At 36.8% G+C, this 19,033-nt stretch overlaps 1 protein-coding gene across 5 annotated transcripts in view; it reads right to left on the bottom strand.

Moving 5' to 3' along the window:
- The window catches only part of NF1 (neurofibromin 1), an 89,841-nt gene that overhangs the window by 68,343 nt on the left and 2,465 nt on the right, over positions 1–19,033 (bottom strand). For all 5 annotated transcript variants that reach the window (XM_053454970.1, XM_053454967.1, XM_053454969.1 and 2 more), the window contains exons 2-11: positions 7,310–7,453; positions 7,025–7,108; positions 5,377–5,567; positions 3,630–3,736; positions 3,208–3,275; positions 2,640–2,715; positions 2,146–2,303; positions 1,601–1,774; positions 1,047–1,175; positions 453–527 (exon numbers count right to left, since the gene is read on the bottom strand). In XM_053454970.1, coding sequence (XP_053310945.1) covers positions 453–527; positions 1,047–1,175; positions 1,601–1,774; positions 2,146–2,303; positions 2,640–2,715; positions 3,208–3,275; positions 3,630–3,736; positions 5,377–5,567; positions 7,025–7,108; positions 7,310–7,453 — 1,206 coding nt within the window. The remainder of the gene's footprint in view (positions 1–452; positions 528–1,046; positions 1,176–1,600; positions 1,775–2,145; positions 2,304–2,639; positions 2,716–3,207; positions 3,276–3,629; positions 3,737–5,376; positions 5,568–7,024; positions 7,109–7,309; positions 7,454–19,033) is intronic.

The raw sequence follows: 19,033 nt of genomic DNA, 5'->3' as shown, positions 1-19,033 counted from the left end.
AGCAAATATATGATATTTTCATAATGAATACAGTTCACAGTTAAACACATAAGACCGTTCATATGGTACTATGTTGTTGAATCCCATCTAGTCTGCCCATTTTTTTTGCTGCTGTAAAAAGCTCAGACCTTATCTCATGTGGTGTATTCAAGGTAGCCTTAGATATATCCCCATGCATGTTTAAATGTCTTAAGTATATTTAAGATCTAGCATTTCTGCTGAAAGGCCTTTCCACATACCTACCGCCCTCTCAGTAAAGTAATCAATTATTGAATTGCGTATTAAAGCTAGTGTGAAGACACAATTGGTCTAGTTGTAGACATCAGTGAATATAAATGGAATTAGCAACATGGTGAGGAGAATTCCGACACACTCGCTACAACCGTTTACAGGGTACATGTGATTGTGAAGCATACATCTGACTCACGATACAGCTCGCAACTGATACTCACATTTGTAATTATCCTATGCAGAGAGTTGACCAGCACATAATGAAATGTTGAAGGTGAAGACTGTGCCAAGCAGATCTTCAAAACAAAAGGAAGATTACGAATTAAAAAACGTTAATACAAATAATCTAAAAATACAGTAATAAGTGAGAATTATAAGGCAAAACACACCAATCTCAGGGACAGTTTTGTTTTGCCTTAACAATATTCAACATACAAAGCTGTTACTATTATCTCATTTTTTATTTTTCTTAAAAACAAACATATTAGAATATGAAGATAAAAATAAGATCTAAGCCACATATTGGCAAAATCTATGTTAAAAAAATACATTACTCATTTTCAAGGAAAGCGATAACAGTTCTTTCTTTCAAAACGGCCACATATTTAGTGCTTTAAAACACTGATTAACCGTTACACTTGTGGTAAAAATAGTAGACTAGAAGTAAATTGACGTTACACAAAGTATTAAAGGGACAATGTCTTCTAAAATTACATAAAGCTAATTAGTTTTAGTAATATTATTTAAAAAAAATATATAAGATGATTTAAAGAATGGCTTCTTATGCAACATATGGTTTGTTGTAACACACTTACTTTGAAGTGCTGGTTGTTGTGAGGATTGATTCGGAAGCAAGAAACCAAACAGTCAATCATAAGATCCACATCTGCATTCTGGCTACCTGCTCCTCTGGAGAAAGGCTTGCTTGGGTTGAAAAGTAAATTCTAAAAAAAAAAAAAAAAAAAAAGAAAAAGGAATAAAGTTGATAGTTAACTAAAACCATAGAAAGCTACTTCATCAAGACCTAAGAAAATTTAAATATTTTGGAACTATTTTCTTATTCTATTACTGATTATACTATTTAGAGGAGAACTGCCATTGTTTTTCTGGTATGAGGCATATTTATATGGTCAGTAGGGTTTTTGTTCCCGTTTTCCCCGGTGCGTAGAATACATTTTCTTATACGTCACACAGTGTTTATTTGAAAGTCAGGTGATTCTCTAACCCTTTGGGTTTTAAAGATTAACAAAAGGTAACTTATAAAGATATAGTTTGTATAATATGCTTATCTGGCTACAAGAATATACTTCAAAAGTCTTCATAACAACAACGACCACAGTTCTGAAACAAATACAGAGCTTTTCCATACCTTCAAGTCGATCACAAAGGACTGGACGAGGTGAAATATGACCGAATTATCCTCCCAGTTTATGTATGTAGATGCTTTGCACAACTTAACACAAGCGATCGCAGCACTTTCAGTGAGTGGTTTCCCTACTCCATGCCCAGTTAAAGCTTTTTTGAGGTTATCAAGGAACAGTTTCTGATGTATATTAAAGAAATAAAAAAAAAAAAGATCAGGGCATTTCTTTAGTAAAGTTACAACAAAAGATGGCGCCCACAATTTCAAATTCTCCTGTTTTAAACCCATACGGATTTTAACACAGGCACTATAAATTTACATTTGAACTAAACAAGGATTCAGTTACGGGAAAGAAACCTCATAATATACTACAACACATAAGTGAATCAAAATTAATGTGTTATATATATATATAAAAATGAAAACAGTTTTACCACAGCAACCAATTAAATACTTCTAATGATCAGAGCAGTTCAATGGTTGCTATGGTGATAAGAGTATTTTTATTTTTTTATTTTTTTATATAAAGTTTGAGTCCGAGGTTCATGTACCTTGTTCATTTTGCTTTCTTCTACGGTTTCCTTGGAAATATCCTGGATAATTTCAGGACATAAAACCAGTAAAATGATCTGCAAAGGCCACACTGCTACTTTCCGTTTGTTACTCTCGGCAAAACTATCCACCAAATCAAACAGCTTTTCAGCGCAATCTGTATATCAAAGGAAAACAATTATTACAGAGATTAAAAATAAAGCACAATGGTATATATTACTTAAAATATCTACACTCTTCTGACACTCACTAAAACATTCACACTCTTCTTCAGACTTTATTGACAGCGGTTAGAGAACATTAAATGCACAAAAGTTAAAGACAAACCAGTCTCTTGGAAATTCTACTGAATTAAAAAACAATCCAGATACATGTAACACAATTTTAATTGAAATCAGAGAAAGGTGGAAGCAAAATTCTTCTCCATGTCAGCTGCGTATAAACAAACAAAACGTCTTGCCCCGATGATGTATTAGTCCTTCAGGTCTCTTACCCGCCATATCTGTCTGTGGTCTCTGGTACAACTTTGTAAATTCATCTGGATAGTTCTCAACCCAATTCCAAAACGCCTGCAGAACATGAAAACATGGAATACATTGTAGATATATTTTATGAGTTTGTACGTATACAACAAATCACTACATATATGAACAGCACTACTGCATTTGTAAATTTACATTGTAAATTCAAAACTAAATTATTTTTTCTTTTTTATCAATGAAATAGTCGTTAGAATTCCATGCACTTTTTACTTACTAACATATGTACACCAACCTATGTAACAATGCGTAGCTTTTAAAAAATGAAGGAAAAAAAAAATATGTAAAAAAAAATAATTATGCAAGTAATCATTCTAACACCTGTGAGAAGGATTCCGCTTTATAGGGAATATAATACTTAACACTGGTTAGGACAATTCTATGAGATCTGACTAGCAACAACAAAATCGTAGTCAAAGAATGGACAGTTCACCAACTGCACCAAAAGAATAAGTATTTTGACATTTCTGTGTCCTAAACTACTTTTCACACAAAATATCCATAACCCTGACACATTTGTACCTTTTCAAGGCTGTTGATCACTGCCAACTGCGCAACTTTCTTCAGAGCTTTAAATTTCAGGACGGTCTCTGCAACAAGAGAGGCACAATATAGTTTCATCTTACGAGAGCTGTAAGAATCTTAATGCACAACCATAAAACAACACTTGTACTCAGTAAAAGCAAAATTCAAATATAGGCTATTCTAATTAGGATTTGACGTATTGTGGAAGCCACTTGCATTAAGCATCTTTAGCCCATGTTGTAAATCAAAGTCGCTTCTTCTACATAGGAGAAAGAGGACACCAAGACACTATATCAACACAAAACACAGAGCGTAAATGTTTATACGCATTGTTTGTTCTGATAAAAAAAACCCAGCTTTTTAATAAGCACCTAAAAGATTGGATACATTTTACACTCATGTTACGCAAGTTTACTAACCCTGTAGAAGTCGTTTGAGTTTTGAACAGTCCACGTTGATGTACTGGATCAAATCTATATCGTGAACGTCAGCATTATCTTCCGAACACACCGTCAATTCCTGTAACCTGAAATTCAAAAATAAGGCAGAGTAAAAACCTGATTTAACACGATCACAATTACGGAAAAGAAATCAATACATCCTTTTGTAAAACACAGTAATTTAGACCCTAATCCACGGGAACAATTGACCAATACCACTACCTTTTTCATGTGTATAATTAGTCCTTAAATAGGGGAAATGGTGAGTCTCGTACATGAGACAACAGTAAACTCTGTATTAGCTTGACCATTAAGCCTCATCTTACGAACTGTATTTATCATACAGCGTACAGCCCTATAATCAAAATTTACAGCCGTGTTGTAAAGTCTATCTCCAAACACATTCAGTTACATCATTTAAACTGGGGATAATTTTTTTTTACCAATATGGCAATATTGTATATCAATTTTGTCAGCTAAGAGGTCCTTAAGGGTGTTAAATATATATTTATATATTTTTTTTTCTTTTCTTTTCAGTATTTACACAATGAGCCAAATACTGTAACCTGGCAAATAATTCTAAAATAGTAATAAAAAATAATAAAACAGAATTATTCTAAACACGGCAAGCATGACTCCCGTTTACTAAAATTAATTTTAGGAAAAAATAAATAAATAAAAAAAGAACATAAAAAGAAAAAAGCTTCCTCCCATGTGCTTTGTTCTATCCACGCTGAAATTGACATCTGCTACACAAGGACTTGTTACATGCCTACACAGGAAATGGGGTCAAAAGATCAACAACATTTACAGTCAGCTGGCCCCCGAGGAGACTCCGAGCTCCGACTGCTAGAAAACTTAACTAGAGACTCTCAGGGAGCATTCATTAGCACAAATATACAAGCAAGGCTCACACACAGCATTAGGCTCTATGTAATCGTACCACTGCTTGCCTCAAAGCTTAGCATCTCTAGCAGCAATTGAGTCTTGGTTAGTAAAATTAACATTAATAATAAAATGTTTTATATATATATATATATATATATATATATATATATATATAATTAAACCATACAACAGTATAAAATTATTTGTAGTCGGCTGTCTCCTGCTACCCTTTTCTTATACTACACTTTGGGAATCAGGAGGAAGTCCCAGGAGATACAATAAAAGCAAATAAAAAAAAAAAAAACATTTAGCAAATGGAAAATTTCAACTAACCATATAATCAATTAAATGACATGGCACTCCTAACGCACAGCTACTGCAGAGAGTTTGAAAACCTTCATTTCAACACAGTAAATAAACCCCAAAGTCAGCAGTCCAAAGTTCTCATAACCCTTTCTCCTCTGTAGGATCTATAGACCTGGCAGATAGGCTTGGACCAGGAGCATCACTAAAGACCACAAAAAGTGGAACATGCAGACGCAGTGAGCGGAGGTGTGTTTCTTCCCAGGAAGCCCATAAAATAGCTAATAAAGTCTTGCAGCGCCATGATTTGGTGCTGGTATGAGGAACACATCACAAACAAGTGGCACTGTTACCTTCCACATTGTTACCGCAAGCTTCTGTTTTTGTGTGCCCCTACAGTGAAAGATGCAACACACAATGTATATGGAACCCATCTATGAGTTATCTGGCACCATGTATCTCCATTTCACATACAGGGACAGACCAATCATGTAGTATGTGATTTGGGGGGTTTGTTTCAGACCACTTTACCTACCTGGTAGAAATCCGACTGAATACAGCGTTGAAGTTATTGCAGCTTAGCGAGAACAGGACCCCCGAGGCTGACATTCGAAGCTCAGCCGCATGCTGGTTGCCTTCTCTGTGAGTATGAATAAAATGGCATATCTCTGGCAACAACTGTTTAACCAGCATTGTTTCATCCAGACGCATACAGTCCTTTGGTTGCTGAAATGCATAAAATACACTATATAATATCTGGCTGACATACAAGAAATGTTGCTTGTATTTCATTTTTTTTTTAACTAACAGTGTTATTTTACATTATATTTGCTAGTTTTCATACCATCTTATTTTCTCTATGACTCGTGTGTCAAACTTAAACAGATCAGATTTTAAAGCTTTAAGATAGGGAACCCAACTGAGTCTATGGAGAACAGTTTTTTTCACAAGGTGTATTCACTAAAGAGGGATTCGCATGATTCATGTAACAGACATCATAAAAGGTTAATCCCAGTGAGATTTGGATACCCTGGTTGTCCTGAATAAAGCATATTTAAACCAGATTTCCTCAGTCGCCTCACTGATTTAACTAGACTTAACGCAGGACCAGCTCAGTCATTGTTGCAGAGAAATTTGTCAGCGATAGTCCTTTCTAGTGCAGAGTGTATTCAGTGAGTTGAAAGCACAATCATCCTACCAACTTTAGTGAATAAACTGCCTCCTATTATAAACTCTGCAGCTGGAAGACTACGTATAAGATTATTTCTATTATCTAAAGGATGTACTAATTTAAGATTTTAGTTGAAGGCTGCACACATCTATCCATACATCTTATTTTACACCACCACAGCTGAATGATCAGGGGACAGGAGGATACGTTTAATACATTTCCCATCCATATACCAGATGGTAAAATTAGTCGAGAACTTTTTTTCTCCTTCATAAAGATAGTATATCAATAGACGGAATGAAATTTATGGCAGAGGATTCGAAACCAAAATGATTTAGCACACAGTGATTCATTAGAGGAAAGCAAGAGGCCCAAGGCTCCCAGCAGACTAGCCAGGAAGAACAGATGTCATCAGTGTTAAAAGTCAGGTTTGGAAAAGTTGGACAGCATGTCAACCAAACAAAAAAAAAAGGTCCTAGAACTTGTGTAAGAACTGCACGTTACGGACAGAAGTGAAAACTGGGAAAACACAGTTGTGTCCCAATGGAAGTTCGGCCAAAGTTGTAACAAATTAGGAAGCACCTGCAAAAGCCATTTTTGCTTTCTGGCAATGACATGATCAGCTGTTCCTGAACTGGGAGGAAGGAAAACACAGCGTTTATCTTCAAGGGTCATTACACTAGCACTGGATTCTAACAACGTCTGCCTGGCTTCTAAGCTCTATCAGTTTTTTTAGTTCAAACTCATGCTGAAGTTGTACATCCCCTACATGTAAAAGTAATGAGAAAAGCCTTTAGCTAACCCACAAATATTACATGAATATTTTTTTATTTTGCATCTAGTGATTTTTTTAAAAATAAAACATGTCCAGTGGAGGATTAGTGAATGCAAACACATTTAGGGAAATTACCCTATCAAATCTGTGAATGGACATTCAATTCAAAAGTAAACACAAGTGTCACAATATAGTACATACGTACGTACGTACAAACACAGCATAACAAATACGCACCCCTGCAAGACACTTTTCCAGTGTGTCGAGTATGATCAGTTGAGACAAATACAAGTTTTTTTCAGCAACGTCTCCAAAAATTCTCTAAAAACGGGAGGAGAAAAACAACATTGAGTAAACATTTTCTATTATGCTCAGAAATGTACACACCATCAGGCTATTCACAATGCACATTCACACATACTAGGCTGTCAACATCTGGAATGTTAGCTTGTATACATTCAACTATACCCACTACACAATTAACAGGAAAGTACACATTTTCAGGGGCATGAGGAAACTCACCATGTTGTTTACATTTTTTAAGATATTTGTAAGTCCGCTTATGACGAGGGAAAACTTGTATTTTGAAATGTTTATGAGACACTCTTTGTTGTGCTCCATGCTGACTTTGGTGTGGGTATTCTGTTGCGTGGCTTTGACTGGAAGCTGAAAGAGAAGGAAACCATAAAGGTTTTCATAACTGAGAAATAGTCCTGCAACAAAAATACCTAGCAGACAGTACAATATCAACAAACTATTATATCAAGAATGTAAACCTAAAAGGAAGATGGAAGGTTGGCCAAGTAAAATGGCACAGGAGACCTTTTAGGGGAAGTTTTTTCAGGCAACAATTGCCAATGTGAGACTCATACGTAAGCAATCTTTGGGACACAACTTACCACAACAAACAACTGATGTGGAACTATGTACTTGAAGTAAACTCACCAACACATGTTTAGATGATCTGTTATCACTATATGCACATCAAAAAGAGCACCAGGCATCTGAAGGTTTATTCATTAAATGGAAAGAGTTGTGGTTTTATATATGTATTATGAAAAGGCCGTGCATCAGATGTTTCCCCTGCAGGAACAGCTACGCTGGACGCGCATAATGCATAGTTCCGTGAGACGATGTAAAAGAACTCTCCTTGATTTAAATATACTTCATGCACAGCCATCCAAGAGATCCATAGAGGAGGTTGGCCCTTCATGATGTTAGATGAAGTAAGAAAATGAGCAAATTGCTGAATTTGAAGATGCCGGGGATCTGCTGCAACAAGGAACAATCCCCATAGCAAGTAATAGAATGTAGTTTGATATGTTACAAAATGAATTTTCCCAATATAAAAATGAATAGGGATGCACCGAAATGAAAATTCTGGACCAAAACTGAAAATTCAGTTTTTCAAAATAAATAAATAAAACTTTTTCTGCCCAATTTTGGTGTGTTACTTACTTTTAATAAAATTGTGGTTAACACAGCAATATTGAAAAAAAGGATCAATAACAACATATATGTTTGCTAACAGCAACTCCTATCATGCCCAGGCAGCCAGTACATGCTAGATACCTGAGCATGATAGGAGTGATTACAGGCTCCCTATGCCATGCTATCCCCCCACACACACACACACACATCCACCCACTCATTCATAGATACTAATCATTCACAGATACCCATTCATCCCCTTAATCACACATACAAAAAAAATACAGCTAGAAATTAAAAAAAGGCAATGTTGGAGTAACTCAATAAGGTTTTAGGAAACTGGGAATTTGAGAGGAAAAACTGAAAATTATCTAAATCACTGTTTCTAAGAATCACTAATATTTAAGTTCACATTGCTATGTTAACACAACACGATATATTGTGTTCATGAAGGATTCTGCATTTTTTATTTTTACACTTATGATTTACTTGGTTACTTTTAGACTTTTTAAAACTGTCACAAATGGAGCAACAAGTGTCTGACAATGGACACAAATGGAGTAGCTTTGCTCAAGAGAAGCAAGGAAAAAGGCTTGCGTCCACTTTCTACTTGCATCTTTCTATAAGACATGTGCCAAGACCTACTTCATTCAGTGAAAATGTCAGCGCCCTCTTGGGGCAGAGACACACATTGCACTTATGTAAAAACTATCAACATCCATGTATTCAATATGGATTTCCTGCACAATCTACTCAAGTGTTTTTTTTAACAATGTTTGAGCATCAATAAAATGCAGTTTTCCTCTATCCTGTTTTCTATATTTTTTGCCTTCTCTCTTCCCTGCCCCTCCTCTATCATTGTTTATTGATATAGCGCCAAGTTACAAAACGCTTCTTACAATATGACAAAACTAGAATTGAAAGACTAAACAAACTGATACATTAGGTAAAGAGGGCCTTCTCTTTTCTTTCCCTCCAGCCACACAACACTATCAACCATTTAACTTTAAGACCTGCCCAACATGGACACTTCCCATGGTGACAAAGCATTTATATGTATTTAAAAGTACATCTCTATACTATACTTACTACACAGTATATATATATATATATATACACACACACACACACACACACACACACACACTTACTAACATTTTAAAGGGCTGAGCAAGCTTCTGCTGTACTGAAAACCTTGTATTGGCATCTAGCAGAGCTTGCATTATGTATAACATTACAGAGACGTCCCCACTTAAACCATGCAGTAAACAGGACCAACAAACCATCAAACCAAGTTTATTGTCTAATAACCGACAGCAATACACTGCATATGTTAGATATGTAAACGGCTCTGTAGTCATACATAAGATTTCTTATGCCAATTATGATTCTTTGATTGTAGAAGCATGTATATTCTGGTGCGGTGAGATACAGACATGAATGAGCCCTTGGAAACAGGAAGTAATTCTGTGGCAAATGCTCCCTGACAGATTTATGTTTTCTTCTATGCTCTTTAGACGTTTCAACAGGGTTGAACGGCTATACAAAATAAACCGTATTACTGTAAGTAGTACAATAGTAGCAATGCTGGTACTACAGCAATAAGTAGAGCTAAGGTACAGAAGTACACTATAACTATGTCCTATCACATTTTGGTACACCGACTAGAGAAAAAAATGCCAATGTGGATCCAACGCATTTTCTATATCTATATCAGATATGGCATGTAGAAGTTAAATACAAACTGAAGCCTTCCTTTACATTCTACTCAATTACATATTAGGTATGATCATGACATATCTTGCACATTTGCTCTTATTGCCTTGCTGCCCTCCAAGAGATCTTTAGAATGTTCCATTCAACAAAGGACTGTATTTTAGTTTCGTTTAATGGCCTAAAAGCAAATGGACAGAAAAAGGAGACAAGGAAACCAATCTCAGTGTGACCTTTCAAGAATGCTCCCAGAGCTGCTCAAAACAGAGTCTCTAGTGTTTAGAAGGGATTAAATATCTATGGACAGAACTGTGCTGCTTGTTGGAGCAGTTTATGATCTGCTAGCACAGTAGATGAGCCAGAAACACATGGTTTTCTCAATGAAGGTCTCCTTGAATTGTGATGATTTGTTCTTAAAGGGGTAGTACCACAAACCGGCATTACATAAAGAAATTAATATTGCATCGTTGTGTCTAGTGCAACTATTATTGTAGTAGTAGGCACCCTGTGGGGGTTGTCACTAACTCATCAAAAATATTATCAGGGATGGCTTTTATAAGACTTTACCTTAGAATGCTTGGTTGTATAGGGAGGGGTATTAGCAGTAGAAAGAGGGAAGCACTCATGCCGTTGTACAGATCACTGGTGAGAGCTCACTTGGAGTATCATGTACAGCACTGGAGACCGTATCTCCAGAAGGATGTAGATATGTTGGATAAAGTTCAGGGAAGGGCTACTAAAATGGTTCATGGATTACAGGATAAACCTTACCAGGTAATGTTAATCTATAGCTTTGAAGAAAGATGTGACAGGGGGATATGATAGAAAAATGTAAATACATAAAGGGAATCAACACGATAAAAGAGGAGAGTACCACAAGAGGATAGTCTTCTATTACATGTGCAAAGGTTTAAAAGTCACATTAGGAAACATTAATTTACTGGATAGCAGATGCATGGAGTAGCCTTTAAGCAGACGTGGTAGAGATTAATACAGTGAATAGGTTTATGAACACATGGGATAGGCATAAGGTTTTCCTACATTCAGAAATGGGGGACTGGATAGGCCGAATGGTTCTCAGCTGCAGACACATTCTATGTTTTTAGAGGATGTCTCGTGAAAAAATCAAGTAGTTTTCTTTCAGCACTTGATTTAATGTATCAGTCAATGCTAGATTTGTTAAACCCTTTGAATATCCTGTAAGAATTGCTGCGTACATTGATGTCGCAATATAAATAAACAATAACAAGTTCAAGTGCTAAATGTTTTAAACATGAAAGAATTTACAAATATAAAAAACTAGGTATCCTAGTCTCCAAAAATCTGCCATTCTCTGTGGGGACCTACAAGCTTCCAGTGAGCCAATTTCGATTTATATTATAAATATATTTAAAAAAAAACTGTTGAGCTTTAAAACTTCAGGATAAATTCACATTTCTTAACTGCATTGGCATTCACCATGTGGTACCTACACAGGACAGTTAAGTATGATAATAAATGCATACAGATTCTGGGGTAGGTTAAAACCCTACTCACTAAAAAGGTGGCAACAAGGAATCCACTGGCCCATATGGTCTAGCTTTCTTGTATAATTGTTTACTTGTTACCCTTAAAGCATTCACATACTGAGAAAGTTTTTTTCTATGATTAGGGTTCACTAGAGGCCATGACAACCTGCCTAATATTGCGTAGGTCCCCCTTTTGCCACCAAAAGAGCCCTGACCAGACGAGGCATGGACGCTCCTATACTTCTGAAGGTCTGCTGTGGTATCTGGCATCAAGATGTTAGCAGCAGATCCTTTAAGTTGTGAGGTGGTCCTCCATGAATCAGACTTGGTTGTCCAGCACATCCCACAGATGCTTAGGTAGGTGGTACGTGTCAATGCACACGCACCCAGCCATCCACGTGATGTAAGAAACATGATTCAATACACCTGGTCACCTTCTTCCATTGCCCCATGGTATACACACCGACACTACAGTATACACACACTGACTCCAGCACTATACATACACAATGACTCGGAAAGTATAGTATACACACACATACACTACCACCCCTCATCTCGCAGCCACGCTGCTGCCAATCTTCTGGCTTTGTGAATACAGGCAGCCTATGCTTTCCTGCAGGGGGCGCTGTGAATGGAGTGCCATGCATTAAGTGACCCCACTGGGAGCCTCACTTTACATGATGGCAACCTTGCAAAACCCTGGCGTCCAAGGTTTGTTGAGCCCTGTGCACAGTATTGTACATATATACGTGGATTGTCGGTTACAAAGTCCAGTTAGAAGGTAAGTAGGGGAATCTGATTTCACTGATTTCCGCCCAGTGTAACTTAACAGTGGTCGTGATCTGCCGTTCATTTGTTTGGAGGTGGTAGCATGTCTTGGAATGAGTATGTAATAGTGTCAATGACAATGCACATGGAATCAGCTGAACGCTACAGAGGTGAGCCACGTCTCAAATATGGTCTGAGAGCTGTCTGGCTAGCCATAAACTCAGACTGTAAAATAAACACTGTAATAAGACACAAAGTTACATGCACGTGATATACCTTGGAATAGTTACTGAAGTAGACGGCACATTGATTACCTTTACTAGCAGACCAAAATCCACATTCTGAAAACTACTTTCCAAGAATATAAATAAAGAGAAAGAATCACCCATAACTTATATTTAAAACCACAAAACCAAGGCCAGCATCTGTAAAAACACCTAACATATAAAAAATATGGAGTCTAAGTCCTTTGTTATCAAAAGGGAAACATCAAGCACTGAAGAAGAGTTATTTCAAATCATTCCAATTCAAAAACATAATTTAACGGGAGATATGAACCAAAGTAAAGACTCACCTTAATCAGTCCTCGGTCTTGCTTAGATTCAGGATAGCTAATTGCCTATGCCATGCATTTTTAAATCCCCTCATTGCATTAGCCTCTACCACCTTTGATGGGGAGGCTGTTCCATTTATTTATTTACCTAACTCATTCACATTATATCTAAACCTCTGAACCTCCAATTTTAGACCATAGCCTCTTGCTCTAACATGTATCCTCTGATTGAGCTAAGGTAATAAGTCATGCATGTGCAACACGTCAAAAACACTGCACTATATGCAACCAAGACTTTTAAATAGAAAAAAGGACATGTATTAAACACATTTTACTAAAGTAACAAACAGTAGCAAGAAAAAGTAAACAAAGTGAACCCTTTGGAATTACCAGCATTTATGTATAAAAATCTGTCTGAAAATATGATCTTCGCCTAAGTTACAACAATGAACAATGTGTTTTTAACATACAACACAAATTATTATATTGTTGTCTACATTGAATACATCAAACATTCAGTGTGGGTTGGAAGAGAGTGAAGCCCTAGGCTAATCAGCTCAACAAAAGCAAATCGGAGCTAGGAATTAGCAAACCTGAAGTCCAATCATAGAACGTTGACATATGATTTGCATATTGCATATAAGCAATTGCTAAGAGTTTACATATTCATCAGTCCACAGTTAGCCAAATTGTTCATAAAAGGAAAGAATTTAGTGCTGTGGCTACTCTCAATAGTGGCTCCAAGGGCACAAACCAGAATGTTCAATGAGGCAAAAAAGAACCCCAAAGAAACAGCTTAAGGCTTGAATGAATTATTGGAACTGGCTAACATCTCTGTTATGAGTCTACCATGAGTCTACCATGAGTCTACCATGAGTCTACCATGAGTCTACCATGAGTCTACCATGAGTCTACCATGAGTCTACCATGAGTCTACCATGAGTCTACCATGAGTCTACCATGAGTCTACCATGAGTCTACCATATGCAAAACATCATTGCTTACTCTGGGCCTGGACAGCTAGCCATCATTGAGAGGCCAATGAATTCCAAAGTTCATCAAGGGATCATACAGGATAATGCCACGATAGGTGTGCGCCTCCTGAAGCTCAGTAGAAGGTGGGCGACGCAGCAGGATAATGACCCTAAACATTAAAGTAAATCTACTACAGAATGGCTCAAAAAAGAAAATCTGCACATTCAGAGTGCAGACCTTAACCCATTAGAGATGCTGGGAAAGACCTAAAGAGAGCTATTTACACCAGACATCCTAGGAAAACTGCTGAGCTTAACCAGTTCCGTAAGGAAGTTTGGTCTAAAATTGCTCCTTGAACGTTGTGCTGGTCTGATCTTCAGCTCCTGGAAACACTTGTTTGAGGTTATTGCTACCAAACTAGGTTCAATCACTTATTAAATCCAAGGGTTCACTTTCTTTTTCTACTACCACTATGAATGTTTAATGGATGTTTTCAATAAAGCCATAAAAGTTTATCATTGTGTTTTATTAGCTTAAGCATATTGTGTTTGTCTATACTTCTGACTAAGATGTAGGAACAAGTCACATTTTATAAACAATGCAGAAAACTAAATAATTTCAAAGTGTGCAATTTCCTTTCCTCGTCACTATAAGTATATAAAACTCCAGTACCGATCTCAAACTCCAGCTTCCATAATCAATAAAAATACAACTTGTGCAGAAACCAGACACTATATCACGGATGCTTCCTCACATTCACAAATGTGGATTTTACAGTCAGATGCATAAAACGCATAAAGGATTTTATTTAGCAGGCTAAAATTAAAAACAGATCCTTGTTCAAATGAACTGGCCTTTAGTATTTATAACACACTTTTCAATTTTAAAAAGGTATTTGGGACAAAATATGAAAGGCATCAATCAGTGTTCTACAAGACTATTCTCCACAATGACTTGCACATTTATATAGGAAATGGTATGTGGTCTTCCAGCATCACATGAATCAATGCATAACAAACCACAGAAAATGATAGCAGGCAAGAGCACTGTCTACTCAGTCCTGGCCTGCATTGCTACATGAAGGGAAAGTCACTGCGAAAATATATTATTTCACAGGATAAGTAGAAATTGATACAGATGTCAGATTCCATACAATTGTTGACAGCAGTAACACAGAAACGCAGAATGTTAGGTCACAAGAACCATTCGGCCAATCTATTCTACCCATTTTTCCCAAAAGAGGTTTTTTTTTGGGGGGGGGTTAGCATATCTTTGTTGACCCATGTATCCCCGTTTCCATGTTAAGTGTAGCCATACAAATTTTGTACTTGCCATCAGAGTGGAGGGAGAGCTCATCGGATGTTTCAGGAGGGTCTGGATTGACCCTCTGATAAACCTTTTACATTTATTATGTCACCAGATCAGTCAGCAAGAAGCTAGTGATGCTGGCTCCTGACAGCTTGATCTCACATGAATTGGGTGGGGGTGGGGGTGGGGGTGGGGGGGTAGGTCTCAGCTGGTGCAAAAATCATAGGACGTATTATTACTTCATCTATCTTTTAGAGAATGTTTTAGAGGACATAATAGTATGCCCTGTGACACGAAGGGTATAATCAGTGCTTGGTCTTGTCAGAGTCAAAACAGCCCTATGCCTACTCTCTTACTGTATTAAACTCCTGATGGGAGGTTATTCCATTTATCTACCTCTATCTCAGTAAACCAAAATCAAAACTGCATAGAAAAAAAACTTTCACAGTTTAGCAGACTACATCACTATGAACAATAGAAATTCTGGGTGTAATGAGCACTCCTTTACAACTTACTTGCATAAAAGCTACAGTTCATGCATAAACAGTACTTTACATTTACATGAACAAAATGTTTTGTTCCTTTCACGATCCTGACTCTTTTCTTTAGTATTAGATTAAGTCTACCTTAATATATCATCATAGCATCAGACTATGCTATTAATATGGCCACTCTTTCTATGAAGTACAAAATACATCTCTATCTTTCTTAAAATAAGTCTCAAGATATGAATTGGTTAATACACTCCTCAAGGCACATTCATGTTTTGTCGGGTCTGGCGATACCCGTTATATTTAATCTATTCTAAGCGCTCCAGAAATAGCCCCAGCCATTGCATTACACCACCATTATGTACATGGCATAGTCCCCCCATATCTCATATAACAGGATTTTTTTAATTCACTATCTTCTATTAATGTATTCTGATGTTGTATTAGGAAACCCAGATACTATTTTGGGAGTAAATCTGCCTTCCTAAGACTTAGTGTCCAGTTTAGGCAATGCAAGTTTTAAAAAATATATTATATATACACACCCATGAAATTATCATACATTATTATCTACTTACTAGGAAAACAGAGTAGCCACATTGTAAGTGTTTATATTAAAGGAAACTGACTAGAACAGCAGCGAAGTCTCATTAAATGTCAAGTAAAGGGTTTTCGGAATTACATGTGAAAGTTTGAAACATGATAATCATAGCCTAGAGATCATGCATTTATGCCAAATATTCCTCCAGTCTTCCTGTTTAAGCAATACCAAATAAACCACCATGCTGGAATCAACCAGGCCATTTCTCAACTGGAGAGACAATGAAAAAGAGGGGGAAAACAATATACACTGTACCGTTACCTAATGGATAGTATTCTACCCACATGAAATCATCAGGTCTGTGGTGTGGCACATATGGTTTCTTTATAAAAATTCACATTATATAGCAACTGGAATTACCATTTCCCAGGCTCGTTTTGTTTAGGATGTCTCTAACAGCTTATACTGTATATCACTGCGTTATGCGTTTTCATGAAATTCCTGTGGGTCTGCAGCGCTGACGGACTGGAGTTTCATACTAGTTTACAGAACTGTCTGCAAAGTCCAAGAAACATTTCAATGTAGGGGATCCAATTCCAAGGAGCACAGCAATTTGGATTTACAACATGTCAATGTTTATGTGCCTACAGAGCTGGTCTCCAACTGCCTCCTGGTGGAGGTAGCCAGCATTCAGACACGATCAACTTGCCATTTTGCCAGAACTAAACGCTCTAGCGTGTCGCAGTGTAGGGGTAATTATTATTTAATGGTTTATATAGAGCCATCAAATTCCGCAGCGCTGCACAATGGGTAGATGGGACAAAACAAGTAGTATGTAACATAACGATTTGACTTACAGACACAACAGGTGAGGAGGGCCCTGCTCAAACGAGCTTACAATCTAATTGCCAGACATGCGACATCTCCACAGATGGACAACTTAAAACAATGTAAAATTCAGGAGTAAAATAAGCAATTTCAAAAGCCTGATTGCATTTTTGGAGTTAGGAAGCGATTTATCCAATCAATACAATTTAGCACAGAACTTAGGTACTGGCCAAAAACTTATGAGACATGGCTACCTGTCTTTTAGGATATATCACCATTAGCGTTGTTGTCTTTTGTTACCTCTTGAACCACAAATAGCCAGCTACATACAGTAGAATAAGGATTACATATTTTCAAATATCTCTTTATACTAAAGATTTTACTTAGTTTTCTCAATATAGAAATTCATCACACAATTGACCATTCTTCATTACATACTACAAATGTTGGGTGCCCTTCAAAGTGGCCGGTAAAGGAGTACGTAAGAAACCAACACACTTACACAACCGACAACAGTCAACAATGCCATGATACAGACATACCTGTACCAAGGTACATTAACCCATTCACTTAGCTCATGACTCAACAAACCTGTGTAGACGTTAGAAGATGCTTTTAGGGCCTTACAGAAAAAAGACAAACATCACTTTCAAGGTAATTTTTACATTAAGAACTTTTTAAACACGCGCAAATATGAATATTTTCAATGTTATTATTGCAATCAATATTTCTTATATTATTGCATTATTTATTATAAATACAATTATAAATATTACACTGTCACAAGCTTTGCGAAGAGGGAGCCATAGCGCCAGCAAAACAGACATTGGCTTTGTCATGTGATCACAGTGTTTCCAATCACAATCCCACTACCCAGGAAGACCTCTATTGGCTATTTTCATGATGACATGGATCTTCATATTGTTGCAAATTAAACAAAGGCCAGGGCAAGTCATATGTTGAAAAAATCTCAGCAGACTTATGGACCTCAAGTACTGAGTTTCAAACACCTTAAAAAATAAGTAATCAGATTTTTGGGAGTCACATTTGAAGGCCGCATTTTCTGCTCAGCATAAAATCTTCTCATCCAACCTTTCATATTTATTGCAAATCTAATTTAAAGGCAATGTGATTATCTGTCTGTAATACAGCTGAGAGAAAGCATTAGATGTTAAGTGTGGAAATCATTCTAAAACATCTCACCCGAGGGCACACATTGAATAATAAAGAAACAACCGCTGACACAACATAGTTCAAAGGTTTAATGGGGTTATAATAGTAAGCCTTGCTTTACCTGAACTAATTACATGTAATTTCACTGTTAAACCATGAAAGTCCCTCCTACTTAAGTACTTAGGATACTTTATGGTAGAAGATACTTTCAATGAACGCTTAAATATGTTTTCTATTAGACTAGATTTGTGTATTGTTTTTAAACAGTCACTCTATGCAAATTGTTATTACATGATTCAATAATAAAAAAACACTAAGGTACAGCAAGTTTTTAATCAACAAAGTGTTTCACAGAGTGTTAAACGGCCATATATCCAGTGAACTTGGCATGGTAATGAAACCCTGGGTGACAGAGCGTTCCTACTGGAGACTTGCTAGTCATTGGTTGTATTGCACTGAACAGAGAACTTAGCAGTGCTTGGTCTCCAGCATACGTTTCTCAATGGCATGTCGTCCTCCACATAAAAAATGAAGACAACAATGGTTTTAAGTCAGTTTCTTTTTTCAGTACACAAATATGTCAAATACTTCATGTTTTTAGTTACTACTGAAAGACACCAAATCAGTCACCTGCACTCATCTCAGGAGATCCTGGAAATGTGCACTGATCAAGAACTTCAGGACCCATATTTAAAATCTCTGGTCTAAACTGCAGAGTGAAAATTATACTCCAGTGATAACGTAACGCAGCAAAAGCTAACTAAATTACAAAAACAGACACGATGCGGTTTGTACTCTAAAGCGAGTCGTGGTTACATTATGAAGGTCCAAACTTTGTGTGCCCCTAATGAAGGAAGAGCTTGGTTGGCCCTGTATAACGCATGGTTAGACCAGCAAGATTTCTTTAGTCACCTCACCCACTGAATTATATAATCATCCAGGACCACCAAAGCC

This window comes from Spea bombifrons, chromosome 2 (genome assembly GCF_027358695.1).
Source record: "Spea bombifrons isolate aSpeBom1 chromosome 2, aSpeBom1.2.pri, whole genome shotgun sequence".
Taxonomy (NCBI): Eukaryota; Metazoa; Chordata; class Amphibia; order Anura; family Pelobatidae; genus Spea; species Spea bombifrons.
This window is presented reverse-complemented; position numbering and strand designations above follow the sequence as displayed.